The 19,217-nt window shown below is 40.3% G+C and overlaps 1 protein-coding gene across 1 annotated transcript; it reads right to left on the bottom strand.

Moving 5' to 3' along the window:
• Nucleotides 1-914: 914 nt before the first annotated feature.
• acvr1c (activin A receptor type 1C) lies at nucleotides 915-15,616 on the bottom strand. The gene is made up of 9 exons (XM_080478498.1): nucleotides 15,306-15,616; nucleotides 9,687-9,917; nucleotides 6,739-6,981; nucleotides 5,819-6,049; nucleotides 5,566-5,733; nucleotides 5,066-5,222; nucleotides 3,766-3,890; nucleotides 3,444-3,574; nucleotides 915-2,748 (listed from the first exon to the last, which is right to left on the bottom strand). Exons 1-9 carry the CDS (start codon nucleotides 15,373-15,375, stop codon nucleotides 2,623-2,625), a joined length of 1,482 nt encoding a protein of 493 aa, XP_080334624.1. The 5' UTR covers nucleotides 15,376-15,616; the 3' UTR covers nucleotides 915-2,622.
• Between the last annotated feature and the right edge of the window lie 3,601 nt (nucleotides 15,617-19,217).

Raw genomic sequence — 19,217 nt, 5'->3', positions numbered from 1 at the left:
GAAAGCATGTGTTTCAAAATAACCATGCTGTATACAATGAGTGAAAAAAGACACCAGTTAAAAATTGCACATGGTGAGAACTCGTCTTTGGAATGACTGATAAGTTTGTTTGCTTTTAACACGCGATCCATGTCTCTGAGTCATTGTTCTGATTCTCACAGAGACAGATTGACAACATGTTTGGCTCAGCACAGATATAACTTAAGAAAAGCAACTAAAACAAATGTTAAAAGTCGGATGTTTTTAAAGTATGGGAGAATGAGCACACTACACTCCTCAACTCTTATGCAGCACATGTTTGGTCTCACTCCATGTAATAATTACAGTTAATGGTTGTTTGGATCCATTGGCAATAGAAAGCATAATCCTTCTCAGATGCTATACAGTCTTTATATATAGTGTGCAACTGTCATAACCGTTACGAATCAGTAAAATAATAAACGCTTACCCTTAACTTGTTTCTTTTTTTTAATCATGATTTCTTCTCAAAAATTAAAAACGTGACCAAGATAATGCTCTGTGGTGCCCCACAATATAAAAACCACTTTAACAGGCATTTGTCAATGGATAGATGTAGCAGAGCTGGTCGACTTGATTGACTTTATTTTTTTTTTGTATTTCTGAAATTTTAAATAACTGAGGTTGACAAATCTTTTCTCAGAAAGAAAAACATGGAAACTCTCACATGAAGCGAAGGACCACTGCTCATACATATTGTCGCTAAATCATCAGGAGACATATTGATAAGAAAACACATCATAATGTGTGTCAACATTGGTATGAAGCACCTACATGGAAATATGTAATTCACCTCATCAACTAAAAAAAAAATATGATCAGGAGGTGGAACTAAACAGTTAAAAAAAAGCCTCAGTGTATTTATATGTTTAGGTTTTTTTTTTCTTCTTTTTTTTCCAATGCAACAGTTTCACAAACACTGCAGTGATTTATCAGATTCACATTTTTAAATCCACGGCACATTTAAAATGCGCAGATAGACACACACACATGCACATGCACACGCATACGCACGTGCGCACACACACACACACACACACACACACACACACACACACACACACACACACACACACACACACACACACACACACACACACACACACACACACACACACACACACACGTGCAGGTACACGTATCGGTTCACACAAGCACACCAAGTTGACCTGCCTGCACTTTCCCTAAGCCTGTTACATCAAGGCTTTGTAGGCCACGTCAGACAGTAGCATTAGTGATCCTAATGTACGTCCATCACTTTAATAGCGCTCCCCTTGTAAAACAGCTAAAACTGATTGAGTACCAGCATTAGTGTGTCATTTAACATAGCATCCTTTTGTGCAACACTTGTTTCTCCATCAAGACTTTAAGGATTCCGTTGGGGAGTTTTCATTGCTATTTGTATACTAATATATTTTTATATATTCAAATGTCATCACATACACGTGGGACTACACTAAAACTGCATCAAAGGCTGATAAAAACGTAAATGACTTCTTTAACTTTTCCCCTTTAAAAACATCTTCAGCCAACATTGACAACACTTGAATTAATTTCACGGAAATTTGTGAATGAAAAGCTTTGGTTCACACAAACGCTGAGACACAGCAGTCAGAGGGGAGTTCAGCAAAACTGCAGGATTTTGTAGTATCTTGACAGGAATCATATAGAAATGTTTGTAGCACTTTGTCTCATGACACTCCCAAACTGAAGAGATCTCCCTGCAACTGGACAGAAAAAAAAGTGCTGCGGAGCTTGAGAAAGGTGCAAGAGAGGGTCGGGTCGTCTTTATGTAGTCATAAAGACCTCAAACAACCTGGAGTTTTGTCACACTGGAATCTGATTTCTTAAAAGTGGAGTATTGACTGAACTGACATCCTCTTGTGGCACAAGGTAAACAGTCCGGTCATTTTTTTAATCAACTTTTGTACCCCAGGTTGGCATTTTTGCTACCATTCATTCAGTCCGAACTAACTTTTGATAAAGCAGGTAAAAACATTCTTAAAAAATAGATATACAACTTGGAACAACCGATATTTTCACCTAAAAGACACCATTGATGCTCAATAAGTTTGAACTAGATCACAGCCTTAGATCCCTATAGTAGAACACTTTCTAGTGTCGTGTGCAAAGCTTGGATTAAAAACATTCCGATTATCGAGGAATGTATATATATTTGTGTCATTAACAAATCTTGTCCCCCCCCCCCCAATCTAGTGTCCTCTGTGATTGTCATTTAGCACACTACCTATTCAAAAGTACTGCATCTGCAACAAGATATGGCACAAAAACGTAACGTGCAACTTCAAGCTTTGGGCACTTAAAATACTGAGGTAGCAAAAAAAAACAACGATTTACATACATACATAACTTGCTTCATATGGCTCTTCCTACCTGGTGTCTCTGTGTAAAGTTTCCACAAACACCTTTGTGATAATTTGGCACCAACAACAACCCGCTGAAGCTTTCTGAGGCTGCGGTCATGTCCTGAACGGGGGAAGCCTCGGACTGTGAGAAACCACACAGTTTCTCCCGGTTTGGTCCCAGTCCACCGAGCTGCACCGGCGCCAGCACCGGCGCAGAGCTGCAGGGCAGCAAGTCCAGCTAATCTTTGACGTCCCTGATGGCAGACAGCTGAGACACGGTTTTCTTGACCCGCAGAGCAGTGAGTCGTGCAGCAGAGTTGGCGTACCAGCACTCTCTCATCAGTTTGCCCATCACACGCAGAGCCTAGTGGATCAACAAGGGGGGCAACGTTGTCAATGAAAAATCACCAGATTACTACTTTACATCAGTTCCCTTGACCTTTTATGAGATTTACAATTCAGAATACAAATCATTACAGCGGCCTCAAGGACATCGTCGGTTCAACTGACCAACCACAGACAATATTCACACATTTAAAACAGGAGCTTTTCAGAACCATGAAAAACATACAGGAAAAATGAAAGTAGAAGTTATTTTGGAAATAGGGGCAGTGACACTCACTCCCTGTATATACTGTATATGTTGACAGAAAAAGAGTTATAGTATAAAAATTAAACTTTCAAACTCTATTAAATTTGAGATGGGTGTTTTCAACATCATGTAATCTGATAGATAGATAGATAGATAGATAGATAGATAGATAGATAGATAGATAGATAGATAGATAGATAGATAGATAGATAGATAGATAGATAGATAGACTGTTGTAACAGCACACCATAAAACCTCCAAGTCACATAAAGGTTTCAAATCCTTGATGAATCAATAGCTCTGCATATAAAGAGTCATTTCTTTATTTCAGTTCTCTGATATGCCTTCTGAGACATCAGCTGATACATGACTCATAGCCAAAACTTGAAATTGTCTACATTTATGAGGGATTAACTGATGAAGCACTGATGACATCTGTTTACTTTAACATGATGGATCTGTCTCACCTCGCAGCTCTGCCACTGATTGGGAATGTTGGGTCTGAGCTTCTGATCACAAACCACCTTCTTCATGTCCTCGATGGAGGGGTCTGAAGGCACCATGTCATAGTAAGGCAGCTGAAAATCCTCATGGAGTCCTATCAAAACAACAACGGAGAGATGTTTCGTCTATTTCTTGTTTTCTTCATCTCTGTGGCCCACGAGCCAAAAAGACATGCATGTTGAAGTATTTCTATCATGTTGCTGACATACTACAGTTTTCCTTAGGACTTATCTGTGAGTATACATTTTTTTTAATAAAACTAATGTGTGTGTTTTCTCTATGCACCTCTAACAGAGCATCTTCTGGCCAGTTCCCAGAACACCAGGCCCAGCGAGTAGATATCCGCCCGCTTGAATGACTCAAAGTTGTTCATATTGATCGTCTCGTCCAGGATTTCTGGGGACATGTACCTGCAGTGCACAAAATGATGAAGAGTTTAATGAAATAAAAAGGCTTGCACTCATTAAAATACTCAATCAGCTTGCGTGTGTGTGTGTGTGTGTGTGTGTGTGGGGGGGGGGGGGGGGGGGGGGGGGGGTCGTTAAGAGTCTTTTCACACAATCTCAAAAAGTAATACTGCCGTTAAAACAACATATTTTGTAAGCTCACCATGGAGCCACTAGGAGTCACCAAAGTCCAAATGTTTTAAATCTCCACATACAAGTAGTCAGCTTTGTCCCCAGCATAAAATCATTTATACAGATTGGATTATCCTCCATTCATTTCTTATATTTGCTTTAACTCAACTGCAGTAAGAGGCTGGTGCTATTACAGCTAACTGAGGGTGAAAAGCTAAATAACCGTATGTCAGGATCTTGTGTGAGTCATATTTTCACTTTAACATAAATACTTTGGAGGCTTCATGACTTTTGATCTGATTTCCCATAATTGCCTCACAATACTTGCCGGAATAACATAATATTTCATTGAGGCAACCTTACAACTATGAAGCATTACAGTTATTCTCGGACTATATGGTTGGACTGAGTGTCTCTAACATAATAAAACCTGTGTTTGTAGTTACAGTTCTGTTTTCGTCAGAGACAAAACAAAGCCTGGCTTTCTTCGTGTGAAGAGACACTTATTAATGCCAACCAATTCAAGTAAAACATGCTGACCAGAGTCATTCAGACACTGACCACATGTAGCGGAATGGTTTTCAAGCAGGCCAGATTCTTTAAAAAATCATAATACGGATGAATAAGGAGATTCTAAAAGTGACATTTATCCTACTAAAATACATGAGTTCATATAACGACATATCTGATAACAAGTAAAACAAACCTTTTACTTAATGCAAAATAATGTTGGAATTGATCAGGAGAATTTTACGATCAAAGTGTAAATCAACACTTTGCTTAGACTTTAAAGGGAACTTGTCCAAAGCTGTGTCTGCCAGTGACATGTGTTTAAACTCTATGAAGAGAGAATGATTGTTTTCCTGTCCAGAAGGAGGGAAACATAAACCAGAGGGAAGGTATAACCAGGCAGTCTGCCAGTAAAACTGTTTACACATATAAAGTGCAGCTTAAAACCACTTTTCTCTTTGTCGTGCGCTAATTGTGTGTCCTGACGTAAGTCTAACCTCTTGGTTCCCACTCTGTGGTTGGACGGAATGTCGATGGTGTTTGTGTTGGAGTCATGTTTCACGGCCAGACCCAGATCTGCAATGACGGCCGTTCCGTTCTTCTTCACCAGAACATTTTTAGACTTTAAGTCTCTGTGAGCGATGGCAGGCTTTCCTAAAAGGAAAAATGTATGCAATTGAGTATGGTCAATTATTTGATATGAACAAAAAGGGAAAATATTTTAAATAAATAAATAAATGAATGAATGAATGAATAAATAAAGTAGCTTTCATGTCATTCATAAAGAAACACTCCTAATTATTTTCCCATCTTACTTGATTTAGACTAAAAAAGGCTAATTGAAACCATAAAAAAAAAAACCTAATTACTAGCTTGATTAACAAATTAATTATTGATAAACAATCTTAGTTAGTGGTGCAGACAAAAGCATCATTATAATATTTAATATAGGGTTGTCCTTGAACACAAGTTCCTCATTCGCAAAGAGTGTCTGTACCTTGTGTGCCGATGATCTCCATGTGGAGGTGCGCCAGCCCGCTGGCGATGGACAAGGCCAGTACAATCATGCTCTCCACTGAGACTGTGAACCTGTTCAGGTAGTCATACAGAGAGCCGTGCTCATGGTACTCTGACACCAACCACAGCTGAGTCCACGAGCCATTATCTGTACGACAAGAGATACAGGAACGTGTTAACAAGCCTCTCCGGGAGCTGTGCGTAAAATATATTCAATCAGGCTTGACCACTACCTTTGTTATCGGCAGCAATGAAGCCCAGGATGTTCTCATGCCGGAGCATGATGGTCTGATAAATCTCTGCTTCGCGAAACCACGACCGCTCATCCCTGGAGGAGAAGATCTTCACGGCCACATCTTCTCCCCGCCACTTGCCCCGCCATACCTCACCAAAACGACCCTTCCCGATGGTCTCCTGCAGGACGATGGTTCGAGCAATGGTGCGCTGAACCAGGAGTGGCAGTCCTGCGGCGGGTAAAGAACGGCTCATGATTAGTTCAATAGACAAGATTTTTCATCCCTGCCCATATCTCATAGTCTCACCTCCCGAAAACAATACTATAATATTAATTTTAAATTAAAATGAAATGTTAATCTCATGCTCTTCTTGCAAAAAAATAGCAATGTACAAGGGAACAGAGGGATCCAAATAGAAAAACACAGAACAAAAGTTCCACATCCAAACTGTTCCACAATCTCAACCCATAGAATAAAATGACAGTAATAACTACAGTTTTTAGTATTTTTACTATTGTTCAGGGTTTTTTTTAGATTCATTTCAGTTTGACTAATGCAAAATAGTTGATCATTTTTAGGCATTTTCACATCAAATTTTCTCAATTGTTTTAGCATCATCGCTAACATTCCAGCCAGTAAAGTTGCTTCCCTAAATTATTCTATTTCACATCTCCGTATCTTAAATGTTGACATTGCAGAAGGTACAGTTCAGCCTTGAACTAGAAAGGATAAGCATAGATGTTGTGTTTATTTAGTTGTGCAAGCTCCCCCTATCTTTTCCCATTTCCTCTTCACAGGCAAGTGTTTTGGAATGTCCTAAGTCGATGCTAATATGAATTAATTTCAGCATTATACTTGTCTCACAGCAAACAGGAAATTAAATCATCCTCCACCACCCTAACAGCAGTTTCCCTCACCCGATCCGGAGCCCGAGGTGCTCATGTCGTAGATGAGATCTTGGAGACATTTGTCTGGCGACATGAGCATCTGGTCATCCAGAGGCTCCTCTGAGTCCTGCTTGTGAGCTCGGCTGTAGGCACAACGGTGGCCCTGCACCATGAACACACCCAGCAGGACCCCCAAACACAGCAGGCAGGACGGCACCAGGATCACCACCGTGACCTGCAGCTTGCTCCAGCCAGTGTCGTCCAAAGGCCGCTCTGAAGACAGACATGAGGAGGCTTTACAATGAGCAGAACATCAGTACTTCATATGGTCAGTCATTCCTTATGTTAAAAAATAAAACCCAAACAAAGAGTATTGGAAATTATATGCTTATTGTGCTCCGTGATTTATGAATCTGCTGCACCCTCTGGTGGCTGTTAATGAACACAGAGAAGGTCTAGATAATTAACGTTATTTATGTACATGAGTATACTTGTTGGTCTTATACATAGTTCTTTTTTTTTTAAAAGACTAATACGCAATGAGGAAATACACAGCTTCGTCTAATAAAAGATTTCTTCAGAGTGCCAGTAAATGGAACCTCAGCCCATTATTTAAACAAATCAGAAGCAATGAATAAATAGACCTTCAGTGTCATTCAGTGTTTGCACTCCACAACTGACTTTTATTTATTTAAAACAGGTGGCACATGCGGACGAAAAAGCAGGTGCACCACTGGGACCTTGTCACAAAATGATGGGTTTAGTGAAACGGTGTCACTTGATATTTCTATCTCTGACCTTCCTTCTGCCAGTGGGTGGACAGAGGGAACCTGCACACAGATAGAATTAGCAGAGTGGGTGGGTGCATGAGGTGATTTACTGACCTGCTAACAAAATAATGCATAATGAGTGCATAACATGATTCCACGTCCTCGCGCTACTGCAGATAATCCACTGGCCACATGAAGAACTGAAACTGAGTAAATGCTTAATTTTGTCAATTTTACTTCAGGCACGGTGTCCAAAAACCAGAAACAGTTTCAACACACACATGCTCAAGATTTAGATTGTGAATATTTTTATCTTATTTTCCAAATCCCAAATGGATGGAGTGTCCTCACACAACATCTGCAGATGCAATGCAACACATTGTGAACCGAACCACAGCTTCTTGGGACATCTTTCGCCTTTTACCTAAATACATGTCCCGCATTGTGTCCAACTGGGGCTCAGCAGAACTTAACCCTCCTCTGGCCCAGTGGCATGAAATCCCCTGCGAACTGCCACCGTGACTGTGCACGGTCACGGAGGTCATCGCAGCGGCTGTTTTCTGCTTTTACACTGCTTGTTTGGCAATACATTTTAATGAAATGCTGAGAAATTAGCCACTAATCGACAAAAAGCCTATTTGTAAGTGTACAAGTGGACACATTGGCTGAGCTCACGCAGATGGAACAGATTGATTGTGGTGTCCTGGTTCACAACCGACACTATCGCAGCCTCGGGGCGCTCACTACCCCCCGACTCGCCTCGTCAGCAGACTGACGTGTTTTACACTTTAAATCTGTTGGATTGTTGTGGAATTATTTTGGATAATAAGGACAAATCTGCTTTTTTTCCACTTTGCTTCGGTCTAATTAATGTTAAGAATGGATACTGGACTACAACATACATTTTAAGTCGTTTTTTGTACGTATGTGATTTTCTTTCTGCTTGAACTAACCAGAGTGTGGTGCATAAATGTCTTTTGTTTCCTTCAATGGACTCATTTCTGATTGTGTTGTTTTAGGGTGAGTCTGTTGACGTTACTGTTGCACAGAAAACACAATATTTTTTTTCTTTTCTTTAAAAGCTGCACAAATCAATATCCTCATTTGCACTGGAGGTCAGAAAAATATGCATATTGTGTAAAGGCGAGCTCGTGTCAACAAGCTCAGAAAATTATCCCCTGACCTGTTAGCTTTTCTTGGCTATGAGGAGCTTTTTTTTTTCTTTTCTTTTTTTTTTTTTTTTTTTGGTATTTTCCAAGCCTGTTTATTGTTTTGGGTTTTTGTTGTTTTTTTTTTTTTTTTTTCATTTTCACATCCCACGTCTCACAGATTTGGTTCTGTCTGATCACCCACAGCAACAGCAGGCAAAAAGGCTCTGATACACCCACTGCGCTGAGCTTTTCTCACACCAAACAGCAAAGTTAGCAGCGAGCTGGTGTACACAGTGGAGCAAACAAACTCCGGCGGAGTCACGAGCACAGAGACTCAGTCTCTGAATCGATGCTAATGGGATTCATATAAACTTTGCAAGGCCTCAATGTGTCAAGCACGGGGTGCTTGTTGGCTTGTAATGACGTTCTGGCCCAAAGTGAATGAAAAATGACCTTTTCAAATTAGCATGAGCCTGCAAAGTTGCTCAACTGACATCAACTCGCAGGAGCTGAAACAAAAAAAAGAAACCTTGTGTTTTGGGGTGAGCTGTACGTTCACAGGTGTGTAAGTAACACCTCCTGGCCTCCTTCGCTTCAAGGCCGGCTTCCACACAGCAGAGCCATGAGAGGCTTTTAGGACTACATGCCTTACAAAGTATTTATTTATAAATCACAGAGGGGAGGGGGAGGATCACTAACTGCCGTCCCATAGCCTCTGCCAGATTTGTTATGTCACAGGATCTAGGAGGATCAGCATCCACCTCGTCTAGCCGGGACCAGAATGAGTGGGAAATCCCACACAGATTGGTGTTGCTGTTGACTGAATACTGAAAACTACCGAGCTGTGCAACAATAACAGTCTGCCTAATGGGGATGCCTACGATTTTCTTCTGTTTAATTCCTGGTCTGTGTCTTTCCTTTCAGATGAGATCTGTGTTTTCTAGCCCGACAGCAGGGAAGTCCTACATGTACCTGCACTGTGTTGCTTTTTACTAGTCTAAGTTGACATAATTGCACTCAAGGACAACAATATCACTTCAGAGGCGCTGTATAGTACCAGGGTGTAGGTGCAGAGTCTCGTTGTTGCAGAAGTCAGTGAAGCAGCAGTTCCTCTTGGACACGTTTCTGGAGCTGTAGCAGAAGACGCGCCCCTTCATCTCGGAGGGCGACAGGCAGGACTTGACCGTCTCCTCCTTCCCATCGATCAGCATCACAGAGTTCCAGCAGGCGCCATCTGCGGATGTCTCGCAGGTGTGGTTGGCGCACAGCTGGCACACGCACTTCAGACCTGCATGACAGTGGATCACTGGTTAGGTAACTGTTCTCGCCACAAAACACTTTGTGGCCGGCACAAGTTAATTTATTGATTTGTAATCAGAGGGAGGGAGGAGACATTAGACCAACGGTTTGACTCACGCTCTAGCGTGGCGAATGGTCTTTAACACTCCAGCACCGGGATGCTCCCGTTCTATAACAAGGCCCCTGCTCTTAAATGGCTGGAGGTGGAGGAACCGGTGTAATGCCTCTTAGTTTAACACCCACATAATCTCGTGTTCTACTTGAAGCCGCTGTCATGCTTTGTTTGATAAGCTGAGTTGAGTGATTGATAAGCAAGTCCGCGTCGTCCACTCACTCGAAAAACATGGAAATAATAAAGTATATTATCTGATTAAATTATTTTTATGGTACTCAGAAATTAACAGTACAATTAAAAATGTATAGAGTATCTGTATAGGAATTATTATGAGCTGTGTAAATATAGACATAAGAAACAATTTATTATGTAAATTTGTTTTAATCAATAAGCCCCTAAGAGAATTATCACAATCAAGATCACATTCTTAAACTGTAAATCTATTTTCCATGTTTATTTATGGATACCTCGATTTAGAAACTGATAGCTCTTGATTAAAGTATGTCTGAAATGAGTGTAAAAGTGGTTCGCAGTGTATCATCAGAGCAGGAAGGTTGCTGGTCTGAAGCTGCTGACTAACAATGCATTTCTGTGTGGAGTTTGCAACTTCCCCTGAACTTCTCCTGAAGTTGCAAACTGAGTGTGAGTGTGCGTGCGTGCGTGCGTGCGTGCGTGCGTGCGTGCGTGCGTGCGTGTCTGTCCCTGCTTTGACCTGTGTGATCTGTCCATTTGTACGGGGTGCACACTTCTCTTCCCTGTGTTGTGGGATCAGGCTTTTATCCGTACACCCTAATGTGGATATTGCAGATTGATACATGGATATTAGGACATTAGCACATAATATCTAACACTAAGTTTCCATCTATTTTCCATAAGCACTTTATTCTGACTATAGGGCGTGTGAAGGAAGCCACTCTGGACAGGGTACAGAAAGGTGTCTTATTATCACGAACAACAACAGACTCCTTCTTAGAAAGTTTCCATCCATCTCTGGGTACATTGTTGAGATTTATCAACACGCACAGCTGCTGCTGGTGAGGTACCTTCTCCAGAAATAATTGTTGTAAATTAGCACTGGCTGACATGAAAGCAGGAAGTTTGATTGCAATCCATCCACAACACTCGTTTTGTTGTCTGGCCAAAGAAAGTTCAATCCATTTTTCATTGATTTTGTGTTGCCGACAGCTGAGTCCTCAGCTCTGTGGCTCATTTGGCCAGTTTCAAACTAGTCTTCATGAGCTGTGAGTGTGTCTTGAAAGTGAATTTGTGTTATGCATGTCAAATAGATGAAGTCTGATGGGAAGTGGGTGTAAATAGTAAACATATTCAAATCTATTCAGTTCAATTTTACTTATATCGTGCCAATAACAACAGTCCTCTCAAGGAACTTTTAAAGACTTTATGGGCGAAGGCAGGTTCACCAGTCCATCACAGAACAAACACAGAGAGACAGACAGTCACACACAACCACAATCACACCTCAATTACTGACTGTGGGAGGAAACCCAGACGTGCACAAAATGAACCTGCAAACTTCACAAAGAAAGGCGTCCACTGGATTTGAACTGAGGGTGTTCTGGGCCGTAGACCACCGCATGGCCCACAATTCAAGTTACATAAGTATTTATGCCATATTCTAACATCTCAACAGACAATCTTTTTGCTAAAGTACTGCAACCTTCCTCCATTTTAGTTGATTTAAACAAAATAAAACACATTTGGTTGGTCAGTTGTCATTTACACCTGATATGGACATGATTATCAACATACGTACGTCACAAATTTATAGTTTATCCTTGTCACCAGCATTTTCCTTGAACGGTTGAGTCGGGCACTGTAGTTTGTTTGTTTGTTTTTATTTCTTTTTATGAATGAAAACGGTACATATTTCATTTTGATGCTGGAGCCCAAACAAGGCAGTCAAAAGTGTCTGTTCTTGTGCTTCCTGGAAGTCATCGCTGTGAACTACAATTGAATCTTGTCGTGTTTTTCTTTCAAAGGTTTGTAAAGGATCTCTAACAGTAAAACAAGCTTCAGGGTGTACATCAGGGTGTCTGTTTTTGGAAAGAGGAATATGCCATTTTTTGTCCCTTCACAACAAACCTGGGAGTTGCTTAGTAACAACATGCTCAAGGACAAGCACGTTTAAATACAGTGCCGCTCTCTGACTAAGAATTGGCACTTCTTTTTTTTTCCTCCTTTAAAGCAGGTAAAATCACTCAGCATGGGAATTTAAGGATTGTTTTATGTATGGTGGTAATGTGCAAATATGTTAAAATTGTGCATGACATAAAAGTATGTGAGACCTGGGCCTGGTTTGGGGAATAAACGTCAAAACCACTAAAACTGCTAAAAGAATCATCCACAGTTCTTCAATACCACTTTATACAACTCAGGGTTTTTGGGGGTCTTGAGCTGATCACAGCTGACTCACATTCACAACTACAGTCAATTTAGAGTCACCAATTAACCGTAAAATTAATCAAACACAAAACTCAATCAGTTATATCTTTTGGTTCAAAAACTAAAACTATTTCCTCAAGAACAACGAGAGCAAAGAGAAAAAAAACTTGTTTGCTTTTGACTCACATGCAATTAATCGAAATAAAGAAATAAAGTCTGTGTTTTTTTAGTCTTCCTTCACAACAAGGCATGGCAAGCTTATTAACTGTACATACAGTAACACTATTCAGACAGAAGGACATCCGTGGTTCTGTACAAGAACTTTGAATTGGAACAGCCCTGTTGCAATATTTTCTGAAATTAAACACCTTATTATAAAAAAAACACCTTGGCACACCACTAATATGTCAACAGTGTAATAATACATGTTTTCTTCAGGCCTTCTGATGCTACTGAGGACAAATAATCCTCAATTACTTTGATGAATGACAACTTTAGTGAAAGGTAGAGATTTAAAAATACTGAATGATGCCTGGTTGAATGACAAACAACCTGAGAGATTATCATTGTCAGATTTCATAATCACATCTCACGCTTCTTCATGATCACATATTAACTTTAGACAAAGATGCTATTCAATCTCAGATCAATTCAGTTCCATTTATATTATGAAGATTACAGCATTGGCATCTCATGACACTTTAACAGAGAAAAAGCCTACAAACACACAAGATCGGACACGGGTCAGAGCGGAGATAAAAAAGAAAATCCCCTTTTACCAGAACGTGTAACCTCTAAAGAACCAGGCTGAGAGAGGGCATCTTTCTGCTGCACTGGTTTGGACTTTAGGGATAGTATGAGACAAAAGGATGAATATATCCTATGAATGTCGCTGATAAGTATATTGGCTAATCGGTAATGTTGTAAATGAACCAACAAACCTTTGCAGGAGCACAGAAGTATTAAGAAAAGAAAACATTTACTCAATAGACATAAATAAGTAAAACAAAATAACTAAAAAATATTACAAAACTGGTGCTTGGCTGTGAATACATGCAATCTAGTTGGACGTCATTGATTTTATGGCTTGTTGTTGTTCAAGGGATGTCAAGTTTGTGTGTCTGCATTCCCAACAACAATCCAAATGCAAGATGATAAGTGAATTCTTTTGTTCTGACTAAACCTCCAAAAGGCTTTAAATTAGAAAACAAGCTGGAATGCGTGTACATGTTTCATATCATTTCCCTCAATCTAACACCAGGATTCTATCATTTAGGAGCTGCTTAATAGAGTCGTACAGGAACAATCGCACGTTTCACTCATCTTTACTTATGGCTGTTTAAAACTTGATCTACTCTTTAAGATGTTCTGTACTTATCTACGAGGAGTAAAACACAGTGCATGAGTAAGGCTGTCCAGCTCTGAGGAAAGGTCCCGACAGATATTGTCAACAACGACATCAACAGGCGTGGTATAAGACTTTTTGCCAAACTTCACAACCAACATTGCACAGATGAGGAATATTTTAAATGCATAAATGGGAGAACAACAACCTAATTATTTCCAGTGATTGTGGTCATGTTTGCTTATTTTGTTTAAATGTTGCTGCAGCCAGAGACTAGTCCAGCTGTTATTGAAATGCAACTCTATTTCAGCACAACGGTAAGTTAAGAGAACAACTTTAGAGACATTGAACAACAACCAGTTGCTATGAAAAGTAGCTTTCAAGCAGCATATTAAACATTAAGATATTATCTATTAATAGAGTGCCAGTACTTGTGGTATCTTTCCTTAGATGACTCTATATGATACATTTACCTGTGTTATACTCGCTGTAACGTTCAGTGAGGACTTAAGGCCATAAAATGAGCTACAAAGAAGTGTGCAACACAAATACACTTATTTGCTGAGTATGACATGGTAAACGGCCAATGGCATGTGTGCGAGCAACTGCAGCAGGTTTATTGACTTTCACATGGAGCACATGTAAATAAACAGGCACCCAGGCAACCATGAGCCAGAAACAAATAGGAATCAGGAGAACATCACACCTGTGTGTGTGTGTGTGTGTGTGTGTGTGTGTGTGTGTGTGTGTGTGTGTGTGTGTGTGTGTGTGTGTGTGTGTGTGTGTGTGTGTGTGTGTGTGTGTGTGTGTGTGTGTGTGTGTGTGTTTTAATGAATCAATGTATTGCTCTTGCACATTATAATCTTTTCATTATGTCACAGTGTGTGCTGACCAGGAAATAGCAGTGAGAACTGAAGATGGCAATATAATATATATTATTAGTAAGTTCTTAGAAAAGAGATGGACATTTCTGACCGTTTGCTTTTCTGCATCTTTTCATTAACTTTATTTTAATTTTATTGTATCTAACTTGTGCACTATTTTTGGACATCTTAAAGCCTCGTGCTGCTTATATGAAGAGTTTATCTGCATTAAATGGAAAACACGTTAAATCTAATAGACATTGTTGTTGTTTACAACACATTTCTTTGCCATTTGGACCACAGCAAAACACATTAGACCCAAACGGAAAACCAAAGTACGCATGCTCCTGAAATCCCTGCGGTTACTTTTTGTTTAAAGTTTGTCAGAGTAAACAATGTGCCCCTAAACAGTATTTGTTTGATGACATAACCCGTAAATCTTTTATTTTTTTTTTTTTTTTTTTTAGGAATAGCTTTCAGGTCGTACAGAACGAGCGATTTTAATAGATCGGCTGAATTTAATCCCAACTTCTCCAACACTGTGAATTGTAGCCAGGATAATCCCTGTCATGGACAAATTAACGCAGCGCAATTTACTAAATGAGAAGGTTTGACGATGAACGTGCGTGATGCACATGGAGCACGGTGTACCTGCAGTCAGCTGGGCCACGCACAGGAAGATCAACGCCGCTTGCAAGCTGCGCTCCCCGGTACGAGTCATGGTAAGAGCCGCATCTGCTCCGTCGTTCCTGACGCACCGTTTTTACGCAGCGAGTCTCCAGAGTCCCGAACCTGAACGCATCGCCGGGAGGTCCGTGGGCCACGCGAGCCGCCGCTTACCGTCTCCCACCGTGAATGGCAGCGCAGGAAACTGTGAAACACGGCTCGCTCCGCCTCTGTTGACTGGAGTTTAAGAGGATTAGCGCAGCAGACCTCTGATGAAGACATGTGAATGGGAGCCTGAGCGAAAGTGCGCGGCACATCCATTTAACTGAACCGAAGCCGCCTCAACTCCGCCTGTTGAACGTGGAAACAACCTCTGTGGAGCGAAGCCAAATAGTTCACATTGCACCGAATAGATTAATGTAAGCCGGAGGGTTTTCTTTTTTTTTTGAATATACAAAGTACACAATGCAGAATGGAGCTTGCAAAATGCTTGTTTTTAAAGTGAAGTTCAATAAAACACTATAATAATATCATTTATATGTAAATATCCGCAGGTGAAAACTGAAAAGGTGCACGCATTTTTAAGTACAAAGTACTTGCACTGTTACTTTGTCACTCTGAGATATTCAAATGTCTTGTCATTTCATCCAATTTACCTGTGAAATGTTTGTTTGAAGCACATTTCGGAGACGATATACAATAAAGTATATCAGTAGAATGTAATTCCACTTCTGCAATTTGTTTCAAAACAAATGCAAATGTTAAAAAAAAAAATCGAGTTTAATAACAAATAAAAAAAACAACGAATACATTTTTCATCATAGACTAACTCAGTAGCCACTTTTCATTTAGAAAGTAGATCATGTATTGTCATTTTTACTCAAGTATGAGTGGAATAACTCACTGCCTGAAAAATACGCATGAGACAACCACTCCAAAATACCACTAATTACACTGATATGAGTGTTTGTAACTCATTATCTCCGCCATCCACCCAAATTGTGGTGAAAAAGTTCTCCAACCCCATAAGAACCTTTTATATTCTATTAAGTTCGTTCAACAATATCACGTGTCTGCTCATAAAACATCACCCCCTTGATGCAATGGGTGTTTGATTGAGAACGGACATACTGCTTTTTCACTAGGTGGATACATGAGATATAGAATCTCAACGTTATGTTTTCCTCAGACTTTCTTCATGTTTTAGGTTTAATGCAGGAATGATGCACTGCTACAGTGACTGAGAGAAAAAGATGTTTATTCTTCATTCTTTCTTGTTCTAAAAATCCTACATAACGAAAATCTACCTGGATGTGTAGGCAAATTCATACATTTTCTGTGTGTGTGTGTGTGTGTGTGTGTGTGTGTGTGTGTGTGTGTGTGTGTGTGTGTGTGTGTGTGTGTGTGTGTGTGTGTGTGTGTGTGTGTGTGTGTGTGTGTGTGACCCTGAACTTTATTAAACAGTACAGGCGATAGATGACTGATGTTTCTCAATATTTACACAGTGAAAAATACAAGCAAGAAAAAATTGTTGAATTATAAACACATACTGCACGCATGACTAACTGGCAGTTCCAAGTGTGTGAAATACATCCGAACAATTTGCAGCAGCCCTCTTAGAAGGTTGGGAGATTTGGAGAGGTCCAGGAAGTTAATATTCAATTATCCATCTACATGCCATGTTGTGTTATTAAGGATGGACTCTTTCGAAATAAATATTAAACAAGTAAAGTTGAAAGTTGACTACACACACAAAAAAGCTGCAGTATTCCAGGTATTAATATTGACTCATCAATATTAAGTTATCATTTCATTCATGTTTGAAGAGATTGTTTGGAATTCATCCGCAGAGATCCGCTGGCATGGGTTCTCTTGTCATCCACCTACTGGGAAAACAGGTATTATAGTAGAAAGTTGTGCATGTCTGAGGGACTGACAGTTGCCAGGTTGGTAATCTGGCCTGCAGTCTGTCTCACACCTCAACGTGGATGTGCGCAGGAGTGCAAAACGGGAGAGCTCAAGCAGCACATACATCACAGCTGGCATCCCCCGGCAGAGAGGCAACGCAGAAAGATTCTCAGCTGGTGAATTTAAAATGAGTTTGCTGCTCGTTTACGTAGTTCGACTCTCAGCTGCATTGAAGAAGTTATTTACAGATGGCCTTATGTGACTGAGTCATGTTTCTGCCGTTCAGGCTCCATAGCAACAATGGGATGCCGATGTCACCAAGGAGAGGGAAGAAGTGAGCAGGGTAAATCACAGGGGCCACACAGGCACAAGCTTTTCTTCACCCTCAGTCGTTCTCCCCGACAGTAGGAAACCAGATGAATACAGCTGCTGCTGCTGCTGGATCCTGGATATTTTGGTTGAGTTTCAACAAATCAAACACACCTTTGCTCTCACTGTGTCACAATCTTCATAAAGGCACTACAAATAGGCTGATATCGGCTCAAAGGACAAACTAAAACTTTTAAAGAGACAGTCAATGTGTAAAATTTTACTTTTGACCACTTGAGTCTGGGTTGAAATGTTTAACTGAAATGTGTATTAAAACACCATCTTTCAAATTGGTTTTGTCAGCTGGACATATGATGGCCCCAATCATACAAATTATAACTCAACTTTGGTGCTTTTAAAGCACTTAACAATATTTACTAATATGCTTTCTTCGGTGCAGTTCCACCCGAGTGCTGCAAAACAGGTTTGATAGGAGAACTGTCAACACTGAGAAAGAGTTTTGTGGTCAAAGGCAGAATCCACCAGGAGATGGATTATTGAAGAACACTGTAGTATGTCATAGGTTTGTCAGACGTTTTCTCAATTCATGAAATTTATTGAAAACAATAAGTAACAACTAAGATATGAGTCTTTTTGACAAGTTCCACTGGACTGACGGGGATTCCCTTTGCACTAAATACAACATGGTTTTTAAAGACAGCATTGCAAATAGAAAAGAAAACATTAGAAAAAGCTTAAATTCACACTAATTAAGCATTTTGCAGTGCTCATATTTAAGGTTCTAAGTATCAGCGATGAATATGCACATCTGCATTCACATCTAAACACCGCAGATCTCTAAAGATGTGGGCTTCAATGTTTTCACTCAGAAAGGGGGTGCGTGGCTTATCTGAAGCTCAGTTTTAGGGTTCTCCAATTTCTGATATACCAAAGCGCTTAACCTAAAAGGTTGGGTGGATACATCACTCTTACAAAATAAAACTATGGATAGTTTTTCCAATGAAAAGCACATCTTTTGGTTTTCTTTGACATGGGTAAATCTAACTTTGATAAAGTCAGAGCAGGCCACCTGACATCCCTGGTTCTGGACCCCAGGTGAGCCACAGCTCCACAACATCCCAGTGGGGGAATCGCACCCGTCATTGAGAAGCACATTGAAATCGGAGTAGCTTTCCTTCTGTAAAATGTGCGATCTCCCTCTTTAGACAAACAGTCTTTGTATTTAAACTTTTTGGTGAAACAAGGTGACACTCGAGTACAAGCTGGAGTCCCTCCTCTGTTCCCTGCTCGCACACGATGGATTAAATGACACTAAATATTAAAGATTTTATATTTATAAAGTCTGACAACGCTGGATAAACGCAGGTTGGGTGTCTCAGTACCGTTTCTGTCATCTGGTGTCGGACTCTTCCAGCATATTAATTAGAGTGTAAGCCATCAGGAGGTTTTTGTTTTTTTTCTTGGGTGCTCGACATCTGCCAAGGTATCTGCTCTGTGTGCAGCTTGAGCTCACAACTGGCGAGGAAAAAAGCAGAGGATTCTGACCTTTAGCGAATAAATATTCATTTGCTGCCTCATCACTGCTGATATCAGCAGCTCAGAAGGAAATTACAGAGTCGAGATCACCGAGATTCACTGTTGAGCAAGTGAATTAAAATG

Source organism: Lipophrys pholis (assembly GCF_963383615.2).
Source record: "Lipophrys pholis genome assembly, chromosome: 13".
In the NCBI taxonomy this organism is placed as follows: domain Eukaryota; kingdom Metazoa; phylum Chordata; class Actinopteri; order Blenniiformes; family Blenniidae; genus Lipophrys; species Lipophrys pholis.
The sequence above is the reverse complement of the archived record's forward strand: the minus strand, read 5'-3'. Positions and strand labels throughout refer to the sequence as shown.